Source organism: Gekko japonicus, unplaced genomic scaffold (assembly GCF_001447785.1).
Source record: "Gekko japonicus isolate JY-2015 unplaced genomic scaffold, Gekko_japonicus_V1.1 scaffold2121, whole genome shotgun sequence".
Taxonomy (NCBI): domain Eukaryota; kingdom Metazoa; phylum Chordata; class Lepidosauria; order Squamata; family Gekkonidae; genus Gekko; species Gekko japonicus.
In genome coordinates this window covers 70,094-86,988 of record NW_015174332.1, presented here as the reverse complement: position 1 = coordinate 86,988, position 16,895 = coordinate 70,094, and the positions used below count along the sequence as shown (strand labels likewise).

Sequence of the window (16,895 nt, the reverse complement as noted above, 5' to 3'; positions counted from 1 at the left end):
AAGGGGGGAGAGATTGGTGGGCCTAGCGGCTGGGAGGGGGAGGGGGCAGGAGAAGGCTTGGCGGGCTGGCGGCTGTAAGCAGCCCTCACTGCCGCAGGGGGAGGGAGAAAGTCTGGTGGGCCGAGCTCAGGCCTCCCGCCACCGCTGGAGGAAGAGGCGGGAGAAAGTTCGGCAGGCCGAGTTCAGGCCTCTCGCCGCCGGTGCTGGGGGGGAGGAGGGAGAAGGCTTGGAGAGGCGCAGGCCTCGCTGTGGGTGCCGGGGACAGGGGGCAGGGGAGAAGGCTCACCTGTGGCTGCTTCCTTCTTCTTCGGTGGAGCTTCTCCTCCCCCCACCCCCGCGAGTATCGCGGGTCCCCCTTCTTGTCCTTTCCTTAAAGGTAAAGGTTTCCCTTGCTCGAAAGCCAGTCGAATCCGACTCTAGGGGGCGGTGCTCATCTCCATTTCCAAGCTGAAGAGCCAGCACTGTCCAAAGACGTTTCCATGGTCATGTGGTCAACATGACTAGACGCCGAGGCGCGCAGAACGCTGTTACCTTCCCACCGCAGCGGTACCTATTTATCTACTTGCAATGTCTTGCTTTTGAACTGCTAGGCTGGCAGGAGCTGGGGCCAGAGACGGGAGCTCACCCCGTCACTGCCTAACCATTATTACGCCAATCTACCAATGAGGTTTAAAACCAATGAGCTTTAAAACTATATGGTTGGCATTTGGCTCCAATCCAATCCAGTTTGAGGTGCATCCTATTTCCCCCACTATTTTTATGCTTGTTGGGTATGAGAGCCCCAGAAATCCTGGTACCATGCAGGAGTGTAGAGTAGGAATGTGTGTGCGAAGCTGCATTGTACCTGCGAACCGGCACAAGTACCCTGAAGACCATACTCCGGTTCCTGTTTTGCTCCCTCCACTTCCCAGAAAGGCTCCTCTGTTTACTTCCTCCTTCCCCTCCCCCATTTCTCTTTAGATAGCAAAACTGCTTAGGTTAGGATTTAGACGTTAGTAGCAGGGAACTGTTAGCGAGTGTGTTTCTATGCACGAGTATGCTCCTTTCACTTGTATTCTGTTTGTGAATTCCCTATGCAGTGTTTTCTTAATAAACTTTCCTAATGTTTACTTGATACTGTACAAAATTTACGTACGCAAGTATGCCAAAAAGCTTGGTTTCTTAACCAAATTTAATTCTATATTTGCTTACACTGTTATGTTATTGTTATGCAAAGAAAAACAATAAAAAATTTAATAAAAAAAATAAAAAAATAAAAAAAATAAACTTTCCCCTTTACATTGTCGTCTGTTCATTTCTGAGAATCTGCACACTTTATATGGGGTGTTGTCCAAGTACCGGACCCTGGTATACACCAGTCATAGAATCATAGAGTTGGAAGGGACCTCCAGGGTCATCTAGTCCAACCCCCTGCAAAATGCAGGAAATTCAGAGATACCCCCCAATCTCCAGTGACCACTGCTCCATGCACAAAAGATGACAAAAACCCTCCAGGATCCCCAGCCTGGAGAAAAATGTCTTCCTGACCCCAAAGTGACGATCAGCATTTCCCTGGGCGTGTAAGAAAGGGCCACAAGATCTAAACACTGATGCAACCCTTCCTGTCCTCCCTCTCCCTCTCATGATTTGCCTAAGTTCACAGAATCAGCATTGCTGTCAGATGGGGCCATCTAGTCTCTGTTGGAAAACCGCCAAAGGAGGAGAGCCCGCCACCTCCCGAGGAAGCCTGTTCCGCTGAGAAACCGCTCTGTCAGGAAGTTCTTCCTAATGTTTTGCCAAAAAATCTTGATTTAATTTCAACCCATGGGTTCCAGGTCCGGCCTTCTGAGGCAACAGAAAACAACTCCACACCATCCTCTATACGACAGCCCTTAATAATGGCTGTTGGGTGTTACAAGTCAAAACACTTCAGTATTTACAGGGTTAATGATGTTTTGTTAAGTCATATGTTTGTTTGTAACCAATCTGTTTAGACAATAGGATGCCCGGGAACTTTGGAGCTAATTTGCTAGTCGGATTGGAAACCAAGGTGTCAAGTATTTAGCATATTGGTTTCTCCTCCCGTTCTTTGTTCTGACTAGAGAAGGAGACGCCATTCGTCTCTTCCCGTTTTACCTTTTAGCTGTAAGGATGTAGCCATATTAGCTCTTCGTTATTTTATATCCTGTGTACCTTTTCCCCATGTTAGGTTTATAGTAAACTTTTATATTTTAATACACACCATGGACTCCATCTCTTAATACTCTGCTGACTTACTCAATAAGAATCCCAACAATGCCCCCTGGATACAATAGGGGCCGTGGCTCAGTGGTAGAGCCTCTGCTTGGCATGCAGAAGTTCCCAGGTTCAATCCCTGGCATCTCCAGCTAAAAGGTCCAGGTCATAGGTGGTACGGAAGACCTCAGCCTGAGATGTTGGAGCGCAGCTGCCAGTCCGAGCAGTCAAGAGTGACTTCAATGGATCAAGGGTCTGATTCAGAAGGCGGCAGCTTCATACACATGTAAGCTCTGGACATGGTAAGGGGAACGCTACTACAACCATTCCGGTAACAAGGTCTCATGGAACTGCTCATCTACGCAGGAAAAGCTCCTTGCTCGTAGAAAGTTACCATGCCAAGAAGAAGGGGTGTGGCCTAACGAGCTCCCTGAGATGTTAGATTTCTATATGCAGGGGAGGGTTTAATCACAGGAGCTGTCTGGACTCAGAGCCCACAGGCTGGCCTCCTTAGCAAGAAGGCCGGGTTGCGTGGCCCCCCTCCATGCTGCAATGCCTCCCACGCTGTACTGCTCGGTGTAAAAGCCATTCGGGTTCTGCTTGTGCACCAGTTACTTAGAAAATCAAATCACTCGAGACAACTTTCTCTGAAAACTCTGCTTTATTCGTATTTTTTTTTCCCGTAAAGAGAGCAAGGGTGTTGCATTTTTAACACCCCCCCTTTTTTTTTAATGTCCAGACTTGGTACAACTTTTATTATTTTTCACAGTATTTTTGCAAAGACCGAGGACTGTTCTTATTGCTGCAATGCAAATCCAGGCACCTTTTGATGGGGAAGTGGTACGAGGGGACTCTTCCGCTCCCACCTATACCACCCCCCATCCCGCTTGTGCCCCGGTGGGTGAAAGAGCCCCCCTGTCTTCTGCATCACAAACAACCCCCTTTCTGCTGGCTCAACGGGGACTTTTGTGGACAGGTACCATACCGTCAGGTGCATTGAACCACTGAAGCCACGTGACTTCGGTCACAGTGTTGGGGTGCAAGAGATGTGCATGTCTGCCGCTGACTCGCGGCTATGGATGAGGCCCTGTCTCCTGTTCCCTTCGCCTGGCTGGAGCCAAAAATGGGCACGCTGCCATTTCAGCCGGTCTCTTTCAGCTGGTTGTCCCTTTCTACAGCCTTCTAACTGGTTCCCAACAGCAACCCTAAAGGAACAACTGCAGGAAGCCCTTGATTTCTGTAAAGCATCGTAGAGAGAGCCGAGGAGGTTTCCCCTCTGGTGAGTTACTCTGCTGCGTGCCCGCGGAGGGTCCTGGGTGCGAGAACCGCTACCAGCCCTGCTTCCTTGGTCATGCTTTCGGTACGGGAAATGTCCCCGATAAGGGGACAAACCCTTGCCCGGCTGAATTCGCCCAGTTGGCTCCAGGGAAGGGAACACATCCGGAGCATCAGGGCTCTCCGGGAGTTGCTGGGGGAGGGCGAAAAAATAGTCAAGATTGGCGATAGCAGGTTGGAGGCCAGTCCGATGCCCGCGGATTCAGAGCAGCTGTTTCGAAGGGCTGGAGGGAGGGAGATCGGGCGTGGCCGCGAGTCAAGACAACCGCGTCGCTGGACGATTCTGGTTTTGCAGTCCTCCTGATATTATTTAAGAGCACACCAGCTTGTCCCCCTGCAATGGCTGGAAGGGGGGGTGTAGGGGGCAAGAGAAGCTTCAGCACTGGACATGCACAGCCTAGAAGGCCTTTAAAAATGGAGGGGGGGGCAGAGATTCACAGTGATGTAGCATTGCTGGGCTGGGGGGGATTCTTGCTGGTGTGCACTGGGGGGGTTCCCTCCCCCCCGTTTGTTAAAAGGCTACAAGGGTGCACCCACGCTTCAGCAGGGAGCGCGGAGCCCCAAAATAAACTCCCATCCTATCGGCAATTAAAAAGATGTCCAAAGGGATGTGGGGCAGGGTTGACGGTTTTTGACGGGGCCCAGAATTGCCCTGCTGGGTCAGGCCAGACTCCAGCATTCAGATTCCAGAGACTGGGGACGAAGAACAGGGGGACAGCGCCTGCATTCTGGCCCGGCTTCTGGGATTCCGGCCGCACCTGCATGTCCGCTGTTGGAAACAGGATACTGGGCTGTGGTCGTGTCGAAAAACAACCGAGGGCCACTGGCTCTGCACGTGAATCCAAAGCCGCCCTCTTCCCCCAGGCAAAAACCTGCTCCATTCCTGCATCTCATCCACACCACCATCCCCAAAGATTTTCCTTCCAGCCCCTGAATCTGACCCCACTATCTTGGCACAGCCCGCTCGGATTCTTGAGCGGAGCTGCCCGGCACGGTTCAGCCCCTGAGAGTCTGCATGGAAGCCGCAGGTCTCCTGTGCGTGTTTCATGGTACGAGAGTAAGGCCTCTTGTGCCAGTCCTTTCCTTCCGTTGCCCATTTTTCCGTCGGATCTGACCCGTCCATCCCAAAAGCAGCAGAACGAGGAACCCCATTTCATGGAAAGACCTTAAGGAGGAGTCCGTATTTGTCAATCCGGAAACAGAATGAACAGAAAGCGATTCCTAGAAATAAGAACGCCGCGATCAGCCTTCTCTCCAAATGCTAGTCCCTGATCGGCTTAAAAGAAGGATCCTGTCCAACTTTTTTTTGGATATTCTCAACATAAAGTGCAGGGACAGTGCCACATATTTTGGCTGGCGCACCTTTGCAGGGTTGTTTGGTGCTAAGATGCACAGCGGTGTAATTTCATAGGCCAGGTTACGGGACCTACAGAAGCCTGGTACTCAGCTGATCGAGGACAGACTCTGGGGCTGACTGATAAGACTGTAAAAATTACAGACAGGTTGGATCCATTTCCTCTGTAGTATATTCCGGGGGTGCCGAAGTGACTCGGTGGGCTGTTAAAACTCGTGGCTAGGTTACAATTCTCCACGTCCCGAAAGCCCTCCAAAAATAGGTTTGATAGGACAGAGCAGATGGCCAAAGTGTTCCGCCTTTCCACCTACACTTTCCAACTCCGATAGTACTCCCGTTTTAACTCCATGGGTGATTTCCCACAAGCGCCGCTCTGCGCTCACTCCTCCCTTTTGCCCGGATGGTACGTGTCAATTTCACACAAGCTGCTGCATGTCAATTTCACACAAGCTGCTGCGCAGCAGCTTGTGTGAAATTGACACATACCATCCGGCCAAAGAGAAGAGCGAGCGCGAAGCAGCGCTTGTGGGAAGTCAAATGCTTCGCTTCTGCCCTGTTTGCACAAGTCGCTTCAATCAGGAATAGACGACTCTCATTCTTTTCTGCTTTGCCCCTACTGGGGGGGTGGAGGGGGTTAATGGCTATCTTTTATTCCCTCGCATTAAAATATGAAGTGTCTAGGAAGTGGATTTTGAAACGGACCCTCTAACAAAACCTTTCCCAGCTCCCACAAGGCAAAAGAGTGGTAAGCCCCTTCCTGATCCTTAGTGGTAATTCAGCACCGAATTACCCTAATCAAGTGCAAAACCCTAAACTGCAGAGTGGCAGCCATTCCAGCAATCAACCAGTGGTAAACCGCCACTGCGGACGCACATGTATTCTAGACGACTAGAATACATTTTCCCATTTGAAGGAGCGTACGAAGTTTTCTCGTTCGAAGAAGGAAGGCGGGCCCCACCTCAAACGGCCCAATCCCCAAAGATCCCGATCAGTGTCATTCATTGCCCCATCATTTCTATGGAAAGAAGAATGTTGCGTTTTGGTGAGTGCAAGGAAGAAACCCATGTGCTAACCAGGGGGTGTATTCTAGTGCCTTCATATTAACTCCCCTCCTTTTAAAACCGTATTTTTGTCATCACCCCTGCTTTGAAATGGATCCTTCTAAACATAAAAGTGCTGGGTTGTTGTTGGTTTTTTTGTTTCTCTCAAGTGACAAGAAGGCCTCCCAATGAAACATCACTTCCTCCTCTGCAGGGGACAGCCCACCGCTTTCTGTCTAGCAGCTGTGTGTCAAAATGGGCCGTCCAGGGAGGGAGGCCTGTGAAGTAAACATTCTTGCACGAGGGGAAGCAGCTGCCCATCGAAAGGATTGAAAACATATCGGTCCCCTCTATCCCGATCTCTTGGGGAGACTCCGTGACTTAACAGTACCATTTTTCCCCTCCCAGGTAGGCTCTTTATGTCTTTCTGCATCTGCAGACAGGCAAAAATTCAGCAGGTGCCGCTCCTTCAGTCACCACTTCTCCACAATAAGCTGTACCAGGGGAGTTTTAGCTTGTTGTGCAGTTGCATAACATGGGGGAGGGGGGCACGACTAGCAAACCTTATTTAGGGAAGCTGGCTGTGATAAACTGTGAGAATCCCTCGCGCTCAGACCAAAGCATCCCACTTTCTACGACCCAGTAAGGAGAAGACTGGTTTGCTTGCTATCTCTCTCCCCCCCCCTTCTTCTGTTTAAATGCAGCTTAAGGCAAAAGTTTGGCAATGCAAAGCAAAATCTACATAAGGCCGCGTGACTTGGGTATGCAATTTGGAACATTTTTTTCATCAATTAAACAGAGAGAGAGAGAGAAATAAAAAGAGAATAACCAACATTGTCGTTCCAGGAACTCCTCATTCCCCCTCCCTTCCCCAACCAATAAATTTCTTTTTTTCTCTCTTCTGCTCCTAACTTAAAATAAAATTTCCCACATCTCTCTGTCTCTCTCTCTGTCTCTCTCTCATGACCCAAACTAAGTTAAATGAGATTAAACATCAAACAACCACCGAAGGAAGAAAAAGAAACTTTTACAGAGCTGGGAATAAGTGCGTCGTGTGTTCCCACCCTTAGAAATTCCGATGATGTTGGATGACCCCGCCCCCCTCGCACCCTTACAATCGGAGGGGAGTCCCTTCCTTGGCGCTTCTGTAGCACAGTGAGATCCGTTCCGATGGGAGAAGGTAGAATGGTTGCATTTTGTTTTCTCTTTGTCAAATGAATAAAAAAGTGCATCTCTGTTTTTACTTAAATATATGTTTTCTTAAACGCTAAGTGGCTTTTCTCCTCCTCTGTCCCCCTCGCCGTTCCGTGCCGCGGGGACACTTGAGTTCTCATTACCGATACTTTGGAGGTATCACCACTAGAGGCGGCCCGTCGGTGGGCCTCCACATAAGTACCTGGGCATCGTTGGCATTGGGCTTCACAAGGGCACTCGTTGGTATTGGCTCGTTCTTATTGAGGATCTGCGGCTGCTCTTGAGCAGAGGGCTCCCGCAGCTTGGCACGCTGTCCCAGGGGTTTGCAGGGGGTTACTTCGATGCCCAGTTTCATGCGCCACTTGATGGTCTGCAGGGTCACCATCTCGCTGGTGGTCGTGTTGGTGGCCACCAGCCACGTGGTGAAGCTCTGATCCCGGTGGATGTGGGTGAGCTTGGCCACGCTGCTCTCGCTCACCGGCACCGCCCACGTGACGCTGGGGTAGAAATTGTCGTTCATGCTAACGCTGAACTTGGCTTCCTTCTTCGTGGGGCCAATGATGGTGCAGGTTTCCGTGGTGTTCCCGTACCACGGGTAGTTTACACCGTCAGAGTCGCTGATCGCTTGGATTTTGCCTTCCAGGAGATCCGGTAATTCCCAGCTGGACCTGCATCGGAGAAGGAGAAAGAGCAAGAGAAAGAGAGGATTGCTTTTCGGTGGGCAGCAGGACGGGCTGAAGAAGCTCTTGGATGCCACATACAGGGCTGCATCGCTCAGTTAAGCGGTCAGAAGGACTGGTGTTTGACCCCGGCTGATTAACTGAGCAGCGCATTTTATCAAGAAAAAGCTAACCCCTCCCAATGTTCACATAGGCATGTGTTATTTATTATTTATTTATTAGTTATGTTTATATCCCGCCCTCCTCACGGACGGGCTCAGGGTGGCTCACATTTGCCGGCGTAATATAGCCGCTTAGCATAAAACATTTAAAACATCATCTTTCCCAAGCCGGTGGCACTTCAGGAGGCCTCAGCCACCACTGTGACTGGCTCTGACTACTGTACAATGTCCCTTGCACACAGATAAGCATTGGGTCTAGGCAGGGGTCATTCCCTGCAGGAGTGCACAGGAGCGGAGCTCCGGCAGTAAAGAGCCCAGGGGGCGGGCACATGCAACAAGCCCCGCCCCCTGCTCCCAGCAGCCCTCAGTCAGAGCAAGAAGCAGCCAGGTAAGTTGCAGAGCTCCCCACCCCACCCCCCTGGTCCAAAACAGTCCAGTGGCACCTTTAAGACCAAGTTTTATTCAGGTACAAGCTCTCCCTCCTCTGCGAGGGACAGATCTGCATGTTCCCCCCCCCAACAGCTAGCAATCCAAAACAGTCCAGTGGAGCCTGAGCCTTCTGACACACTTCCGGTGATGTCAGGGGGTGTGGCATATGCAAATAAGTTATGCTAATGAGTTATGCTAATGAGCTCCGGCGCCTCTTTTTCTACGAAATGACCCCTGGGCCTAGGAGCTTTTCCTCTTAGCGTGCTCGTTTTCTTCACAGAGGGAGTTTCGGTGTCAGAGCCTGCTTTAGATACCAGGCCTTTTACAAGTTCAGCGCACAACTCAACTGTTGGGTATTGCATGTTGAAAACACTCAATGTGTATGTATGGGGTTAAATGTCTGTTTTGTTGTCACAGGAAATCACCTGCCTTTGTGTTAGCCAATGTTAGCTTAGAGCTGCAAGCCCGCGAAAAGCATCCTGAGAGTTTGATTGGGAGCAAAGTGTTAGTGTCTTTGCATTTTATGGCCTCTCTTCCTCTCTTTGTTCTGTCTGAAGAAGAAGCATGTTGGAGAGAAGCCATTGCTCTCTTCTAGTCTGTCCTTTGTAGAGGGAAGATGTAGCTTATATAGCTCTGTTGTTATTTTCTCCCAGTTACCCTTCCCTATGGTAGAATTGTAGTAAAGCTTTTATATTTTTAAACACACATGGACTCTGAGTCTGATTATTAAACTCTGGCATCACTAAGGTGATTTTTAACTCTGCTGAACTTTATAAAAACTCCAACATCAACGCAACTGGCTAGCAAAATGCGGGGAGCTGCGGTGGCCGTCCAGCTCCCAAGCCGCGACAACCTGCGAGATGAGTTCGATCCCTGCCAAGCAACGGACCGTCGCCCCCAAGAAGGAGCCTGGCCCCAGATAATCACAAGGGACACTAAAGATTAACTGAGAGCCGGCCGTCTTAAGAGAGAACCTGGCAAATCTGCGTTGTTCCGTCACGCTGCAGTCTTTCTCTTGAACTTCCAGCCGAGACCACTTCAGGGACACGGCTGAATGAATGTGTGATCTCTGCCTTTCCCACGGAAGGTTCACAAGATTTGCCCTCAGCTGGGAGGGCAGTCCTCTGAGCCTTTCAAGGCAGGCACAGAACAGCCGAGACCAGGGGTCGTTTCGTAGAAAAAGAGCTAGGGGAACTCATTAGCATAACTCATTAGCATATGCCACACCCCCTGACATCACCGGAAGTGTGTCATAAATACTTGCAGAGTCAACCCCGCTTAGCTTCCAAGATCTTACAGTTCTTGAGCTGATGGGGACCTCTGGACAACCTGGACAGGTGGCTAGTCTAAGTGAACTATAGTAAAGGTAAAGGTTTCCCTTGCTCGAAAGCCAGTCGAATCCGACTCTAGGGTTGGGGTGCTCATCTCCGTTTCTGAACTGAAGCGCCAGCACTGTCCGAAGACGTTTCCGGGGTCATGTGGCCGGCATGACTAAACACCAAGGCGCACGGAATGCTGTTACCTTCCCACCGAGGTGGTCCCTATGTATCTACTTGCAATTTCTTGCTTTCGAACTGCTAGGTTGGCAGGAGCTGGAACTAGAGACGGGAGCTCACTCCGTCCTGCGGCACTCGGGTCTCGAACTGCTGAACTACCAACCTTCCACAGCCTGCAGTTCAGCGTCTTTGCATTTTGCCAGCAGACTGAGCGTTGGGAAGAGGCAAATTTTCCCGCACCAGATACATGCGTTGGAGCAAAGATGCACAGCTGCCCCCCCCCCCGCACATGAACACATCAAACTGACATATACTGAATCAGGTCCATCAAAGTCAGTCTTGTCTTCTCAGACCGGCAGTGGCTCTCCAGGGTCTCAGGCAGAGGTCTTTCTCATCACCTACTGCTCAATCTTTTCATTGGAGATTCTGGGGATTGAACCTGGGACCTTCTGCATGCCAAACAGAGCCACAGCCCCTCCCAAACAACAAATGACAGCACATCAAACATGCGCAAGGGGTGACGCGGAAGATGTGGGCTGCCTCCGAGGGCAGCGGAGGGGGGGGGAACGCGCTGACAGTGTTCCCTCTAAGCTGAGTTGTTGTTTTTTTAAAGTAAATTTTATTAACATTTTGTATACAAGTCAACAAATCCAATAGGAAGGTCAAAATACAAACATAGCTGTTACCAACCTTAACCAACAATGTTACAGAACAGAGTAGTCATTATACAGTGTTTATGTCAATTATACAATAATAGATTATATTTAACTTTGCTAATAGTTAAATATAATATTTTAGTAATTGCCGCAAAGATCTCTCTGGCAAGTAAATGGAAAACAGGCTCTCTCCCGACCATGCAGCAATAGCTGCATAAAGTGTGGGATTTCTTTCTTCAGGAGAAAGCATCTATATGGCTAAGTAATAAAGACGCTGAACGTCACTTACTAAACCCTTTAGACAAATGGGCTCCAATTATTGATAAAATGAATTTGGATAAGTTCGATTGGGAACACATAAAGTCACCGAAATTTAAGATGCTTGTCTTAGGATGAGAGTTTGTTACCTGTGTTTTTAGCATTTGAAGTTTAGTTAGACATAATGGGTTGCGCAGCCTTTTAACTTGAGAGGGCCCTCAGTGTCATCAACTGAATAACATCTATTTTTGGTTTTTCTGTAGTTTTGTTTTTTTACTCTGCGTGCTTAATCAATTTTATCGAAAATTTAATGTTATTTCTTTGTACGTAATGTATCACGAAGAATTCGCATTCTGTTTGAGTTTCCGAGTAAAATGTGTTAACATTTTCTAATAGAAATAGGTCCCACACCTTATGTAGGCTCATTTTTTTTTAGCCTCCAGCTCACGCATTTTTGTCTTAGCTGAGGAAGGAGGGCTCCAGAGCAAACGAAGTTATGCAGCCCCCAAAATCGCTCCCTCACTGAAACTTTAATGCCGGTAGCTCACAAAGCAGAATTTTTGCTCGCAAGGCTCCACAGCTTAGAGGGAGCATTGGACACAGTCCACGGTGGACTCTGCCCGCCTCAACAGACCACCTGCATAAGCCTCAGTGCAATGGCTGGGAGGCACCACAAGAGCAGAGCGGTTTGTGCTGCCGGTTAACTTGGGGGGGGGGGGGAGAATGGCACCTGCTGGGACTTCCCTCGTTCTGCGAACTTCCTGGGTGCTGCTATGGGGGGGAGGAAGAGAGCCACACAGCTGCATAGGAAAGCCGAGGAGGCCGTAAAAGCAGATGGCAGGAGACTGACAGGAAATGTTCCAGCGCATACATCTGTGGGGAGGAAGTCTGCACAACCCCCGGCCTCCTCGCTCTAGTGACACATGCTTTCGCCCTGGCTTTCACAAGCAATTAAATCCGCCTACAGGTCTTCAGCATAGAACGGGGCTTCACGGGCCCTTTTTTTACGGCTGACGAGGAGCCTCGCTTGGCCCACGGTCCGCGCCCCTTCCGTTGCTTTTGACGTGACCTGATGGCGGAATCCTACACATGCACGCACACACTGTCAGAAGGGACGGTGAGGGGTTCGATCCTGCACCCGGTCCAGAACGAGGGCCTTCCAAGGCAGCCTCCCCGTCGAGCTCTGCTTTGCAAACCGCGACGCAACACAACTTCTGTGCCTCTTGCGCAAACTGTACGGAAACGGCCCCGGTCAACAGATGAGACACAGCTCGGAGGCACGACGCCAGCTTTGCATGCAAAGGGTCCCTGGTTCCGTCCCCAGCATCTTGGGCAGCACAGCTGGGGAAGGCTTCTTTGGAAGGCCACGGACAATTCACAGCTCGGTGTACGCGGCTCTGTAGGATGGCTTCTCACAGCCGAGTATGTAAAGAACCACAACATTACAATTCCATCCCCCCCCCCACACACACACACCACAACTTTTACCCTGAATCGAGGGCATCACATTCTGAGCCAGTGCAATTCCTTATTTGGATCAGGGGGGTTGGAGACTCTTTACAAGGAAAGGCTGCGGTAATAGGGGAACGTTTGGCCGGTGGAAAAGGAGGCTGAGCAGGGGTACGATTCTTCTTTTTAAGTATTTGAATGGCTGTCATTTCGAAGAGGGCAAGAAGCCGTGGAAGATTAAATGTCGGAAGCAGGGGTCATTTTGTTGAAAAAGAGGTGCACGAGCTTATTAGCATAACTAACTCATTAGCACAACTTATTTACATGTGCCACACCCCCTGACGTCACCGGAAGTGTGTCAGAAGGCAACACCCACCGCTCAGGCTCCCCTGGACTGTTTGGGATTGCTAGCTATTGGGGGGGGGCACACGCAGATCTGTCCTTGCAGAGGAGGGAGAGCTTGTACCTGAATAAACCTTGGCCTTAAAGGTGCCACTGGTCTGTTTTGGACCAGGGAGCTGGGGGGAGGGGCTCTGCAACTTACTTGGCTGCTTCTTGCTCTGACTGAGGGCTGCTGAGAGCAGGGGGTGGGGCTGGTTGCATGTGCCCACCCCCTGGGCTCTTTACTGCCGGAGCTCCACTCCTGTGTGCTCCTGCAGGAAATGACCCCTGGTCGGACGTTCCAGGTACGCTGGGCTCTCCTACCTGTGCTTACTCTTCTGCCACTGTCCCCTTTGAAATGTAGATTGTGTTCTCAGGGACAATTTCCTTCCTTCCGTTTACTCTCTCAAACGAAGCTCTTCCTTCTTCTTGCACACACCAAGAGGGACAATGTGCTGTCCTCTCTTGGTACGAAGAGGCAGATGGCCCTCACCATCTGCTTCCATCCTGAGCTATTACGTTAGTACTCTGTCCTGTCCTGTCTCTACTCTTTCCTATCCAAAAGTGTACTTCTCAAATAAAGAGATAAGTATTTGTCTTATACAACTGCAACATGGCTCTGTTTAGCTTTGGAAGCTGGGTGACCCGGTAAAGCGACCCTGCTGCGTTGGTAGCTTTATTTAAAGCACTCTGCTAACTAGTGGGAACTAGACTGACTACACCAGGTAACCCCAACAGGTTATGGGCCCAGCATGCTTCCACTGTGTTGTTAGCTTTATTTAAAGCACTCTGTTTAACTAGTGGGAACTGGACTAACTAAACCAGTTAACCCCAACAGATAGGACCCATAATAATGGGCTTAAATTACAGGTGAGGATATCAGCATGATGTTAGGAAAAACGTTTTACCAATAAGGGCAATTCAGGGATGGAATCGGCTACCCAGGGATGTTGTGGGTTCTCCCTTCTTGGAGGCGTTTAAGCACAGGGTGGGCATTATTGGTCAGGGATGCTTTTAGGTCAGGGGTTCCCAGACGTTTTGAGTCTGCAGGCAACTCTGGAATTCTGGCACAGGATGGAAGGCACAAAGGCAATACAGCTGCCCCAGGAAGCCAACCACAAAATAAAAGGGAGCAAAGTTACGCGAAGGATAACAGTAACTCTCTGCATCTGAGGAAGCCCGTGCACATGAAAGCTTATATCTCAAATAAAACTTTCTTGGTCTTGAAGGTGCCACTGGACTCAAACTTTGTTCCGTAACTCTTTTAACGTTTTCGGCAGAAGCTCTGCTGAACGGGATGGCTTTTAATCTGCACGGGCAATCGGATCTCCGGGGGCCAGTCAGAAATCCTGCTGGGCAGAAGTCCCACCAGGCCCCGCACCTCATTCTAAACACACTTGGCAAGTTGGGGACCCCTGATTTATGTCATCCTGCCCCCACCTCCCGACTGCTGGTATTCCAAGGAGGTCTCCCATCCAAGTACTTGCTTAGCTTCCGAGATTGGGCTTGTCTGCGCTATCCAAACCAGGGATGCAGAGGGAAGCTTCTGGGACCCCTAACTGTGAACTCCAATTCCCAGGTGCAACTACTCTTAAAGGTACATTAATGCTGGCTGGGGGCAGCACAAGGTCTGAGAGGAAGGCTGCAGTTGGTATAATGGCTGCTGATGTCACCGAGACACAGATGTTTTTCTAATGACGGGGAAAATAGAGAGATGCCCTGACACAGTTTCTAGAGGAAAAGGGTATCTGGGAGGTTCTCTCCTGGATGATGGACTATGAGTTCCTCAAACGCAGCCTCTTCCCTTCCCCGCCCTCTTAATTTTCCAGTGGCATCTCTGCCACCCACACTGCCAGAGCAATTCAAGAGAAGTGTGGGATGTTATGAGACAGCTAACCATGGTCTGTAGATGTAAATGTCAGCGCAAGGGATCCAACCAGTCTTCCTGCCTTTCAGTTCTAAGTCCCACAGAGGTACACATTTTTCGCTTTAATTAAATGCAAATAAAACACAGAGAATAACTCAAAAGGCAAAAGCTGGCCTTAGATGATAGGCACCGTTACAGCACAAGGGAAGAGGGTGTCTTCCTAGCACAGACAGCAAAGCACACCATTTTATCTTCACAACAGCCCTATAAGGTTGACTGTGTATGTGTGTGCGTGTGTGTGGCAGGCTCAGATGAGCTTTATGGCTGAGTGAGTGCTGATTTGAACCCAGGTCTCTAATCCAACATGCTAAACCACAACATTCTAACCCTGACTTCCAATATAAACATTTAATGTCCAAGGGTTTGTACAGCATTTCCAGAGAACTCTATGTGCTTGCCTCTGTAAAGTAGGTCAGGACTATTACGCCCCCAGTGCAGATACGGGGACTTTGCATTAAGGCCCCCAAACAAGTTCTCAGCAGACGCAGGATGCAAACGACAGGCTTTAGACTAGAGTGCCAGAAGACCAAAATGGTCTTGGTTTATTGCATAGGCTCATAACAGCTCTTTGCTTATGGGGCCCAACTCTATGGGGTTTTTTTTGCATAACAACTTTTATTACCAGGATAATACAATTTATCATAAACAGTCATATCTTTATCACACATTTCGAATATCCCAATTTTTCATTACATCCCCATACCCTCCCCCTTACTTGGCTTCCCGCAATGCTTACATCCAGTTATCTATTATTATCTTAACATATTCCCTCTTTACATTTTTATTAATCACCTCTATCTTCCTTTTATTTATTTATTTTTTCTATAACTTATATCATATCAACAGGTAACCTCATTTTTTTAATAACTATCGATCTTCTTTTCTAATATTCTTCAAAACACAATAGATTGTTTGCTACATCCCAACTGGTCTCTAAATATTGTTTAAAATCCTTCCAGTCCTCAAAAAAACTTTCGTCTTCTCAATCGTTTCGCTTTCTCGTAATTTTGTCCATTTCAGCCATAAATACAGCTTTTTTAATCCAGTCCCATTTTTCTGGTATCTTGTCCTGTTTCCAAAATGGTGCATACGTCATTCTCGCCGTAGTAATCAAGTACCAAAACAAAGTTCTTTTGGTAGGGCCCAACTCTATGTTTCGTTTCCCTGAGTCCTGGCAGTCCACGTGCACTTGTGAGAGTCCGACTGAGCCGAGTTCTCAGATTCGGAGCCGGCAAATGAGGAAGAGGGCCCACAGCCTTCCTCCTGTGCCGTCTCCTTGACCTGAAATGCCCTCAGGGCCTAGTTCTTGGGAGTGCCGTGTGTGCTGTAGAGGCACACTATTTCCTCAGAGGGGCAAACTGCACTTCCCCAGAATGGCTGCAGTTCAGGAAAACAGCCCACAGGGAGAGAGGAGACATCCCTCCAAATCCACCCCACAGAGAGGCAGAGATGTTGCTTGTATACGCTACGAGGAAGGCAGGCAGGCAGACTGCTGCAGAGAAGATTCAGTGGGGGGGAAAGGAGGAGGAGGAGGAGATTGGATTTATACCCCGACGTTCACTACCTGAAGGAGTCAGAATGGCTTACAATCAATGTTCCCTCTAAGCTGAGTTGGTGTGAGCTAGCTCACAGTTTTTTTAGCCTCCGGCTCACATATTTTGGTCTTAGCTCAGGAAGGAGGGCTCCAGAGTAAACTAATTTATGCAGGAGCCAAACTGCTCGCTCACAACTTTAATGCCAGTAGCTCACAAAGGGGAAATTTTGCTCACAAGACTCTACAGCTTAGAGGGAGCATTGCTTAGAATCTCCTTTCCCTTTCCCTCCACACGGCAGACACTCTGTGAAGTAGGTGGGGCTGAGAGAGCGCTCTCAAGAACTGCCCTTGAGAGAACAGCTCTGAGAGAACTTGTGACTGACCCAAGGTCACACCAGCAGCTGCAAGTGGAGGAGTGGGGAAGCAAACCCGGTTCTCCCAGATTAGAGTCCGCGCTCTTGAGCACTACACCAAACTTGCAAATGCTGCCCTCTCCTCAGACAATAAGCAGGGACAGAGATTTATGAGGAAGGGGGTAAGACCTCTTGAGCAGAAGGCCAACTGAGATCTCTTGACGTCTCTCATTTCATGGGAAAGCCCTCACGCTGGTTTCCTGAGACAAATCTATACACCCCCAGCTGCTTATTAGCCCCAGTGTGAAGTTGGGGTGGGGGGGGGAACAGAGGACTTTCCATTTGTATGTGAAGAAAATGCCATGTGATTATTTTTTTCTAAGCCAACATAAAGCAGGTGGGCAAGGGGAGGAAATCCCCCCCCCTCACACCTC

At 49.4% G+C, this 16,895-nt stretch overlaps 1 protein-coding gene across 1 annotated transcript in view; it reads right to left on the bottom strand.

Moving 5' to 3' along the window:
• Positions 1-6,854: 6,854 nt before the first annotated feature.
• The window catches only part of FAM78A (family with sequence similarity 78 member A), a 47,518-nt gene continuing 37,477 nt past the window's right edge, over positions 6,855-16,895 (bottom strand). The window contains exon 2 of the mRNA XM_015424261.1: positions 6,855-7,805. Within this exon, the coding sequence (XP_015279747.1) occupies positions 7,277-7,805 (529 nt within the window). The 3' untranslated portion in view covers positions 6,855-7,276. The remainder of the gene's footprint in view (positions 7,806-16,895) is intronic.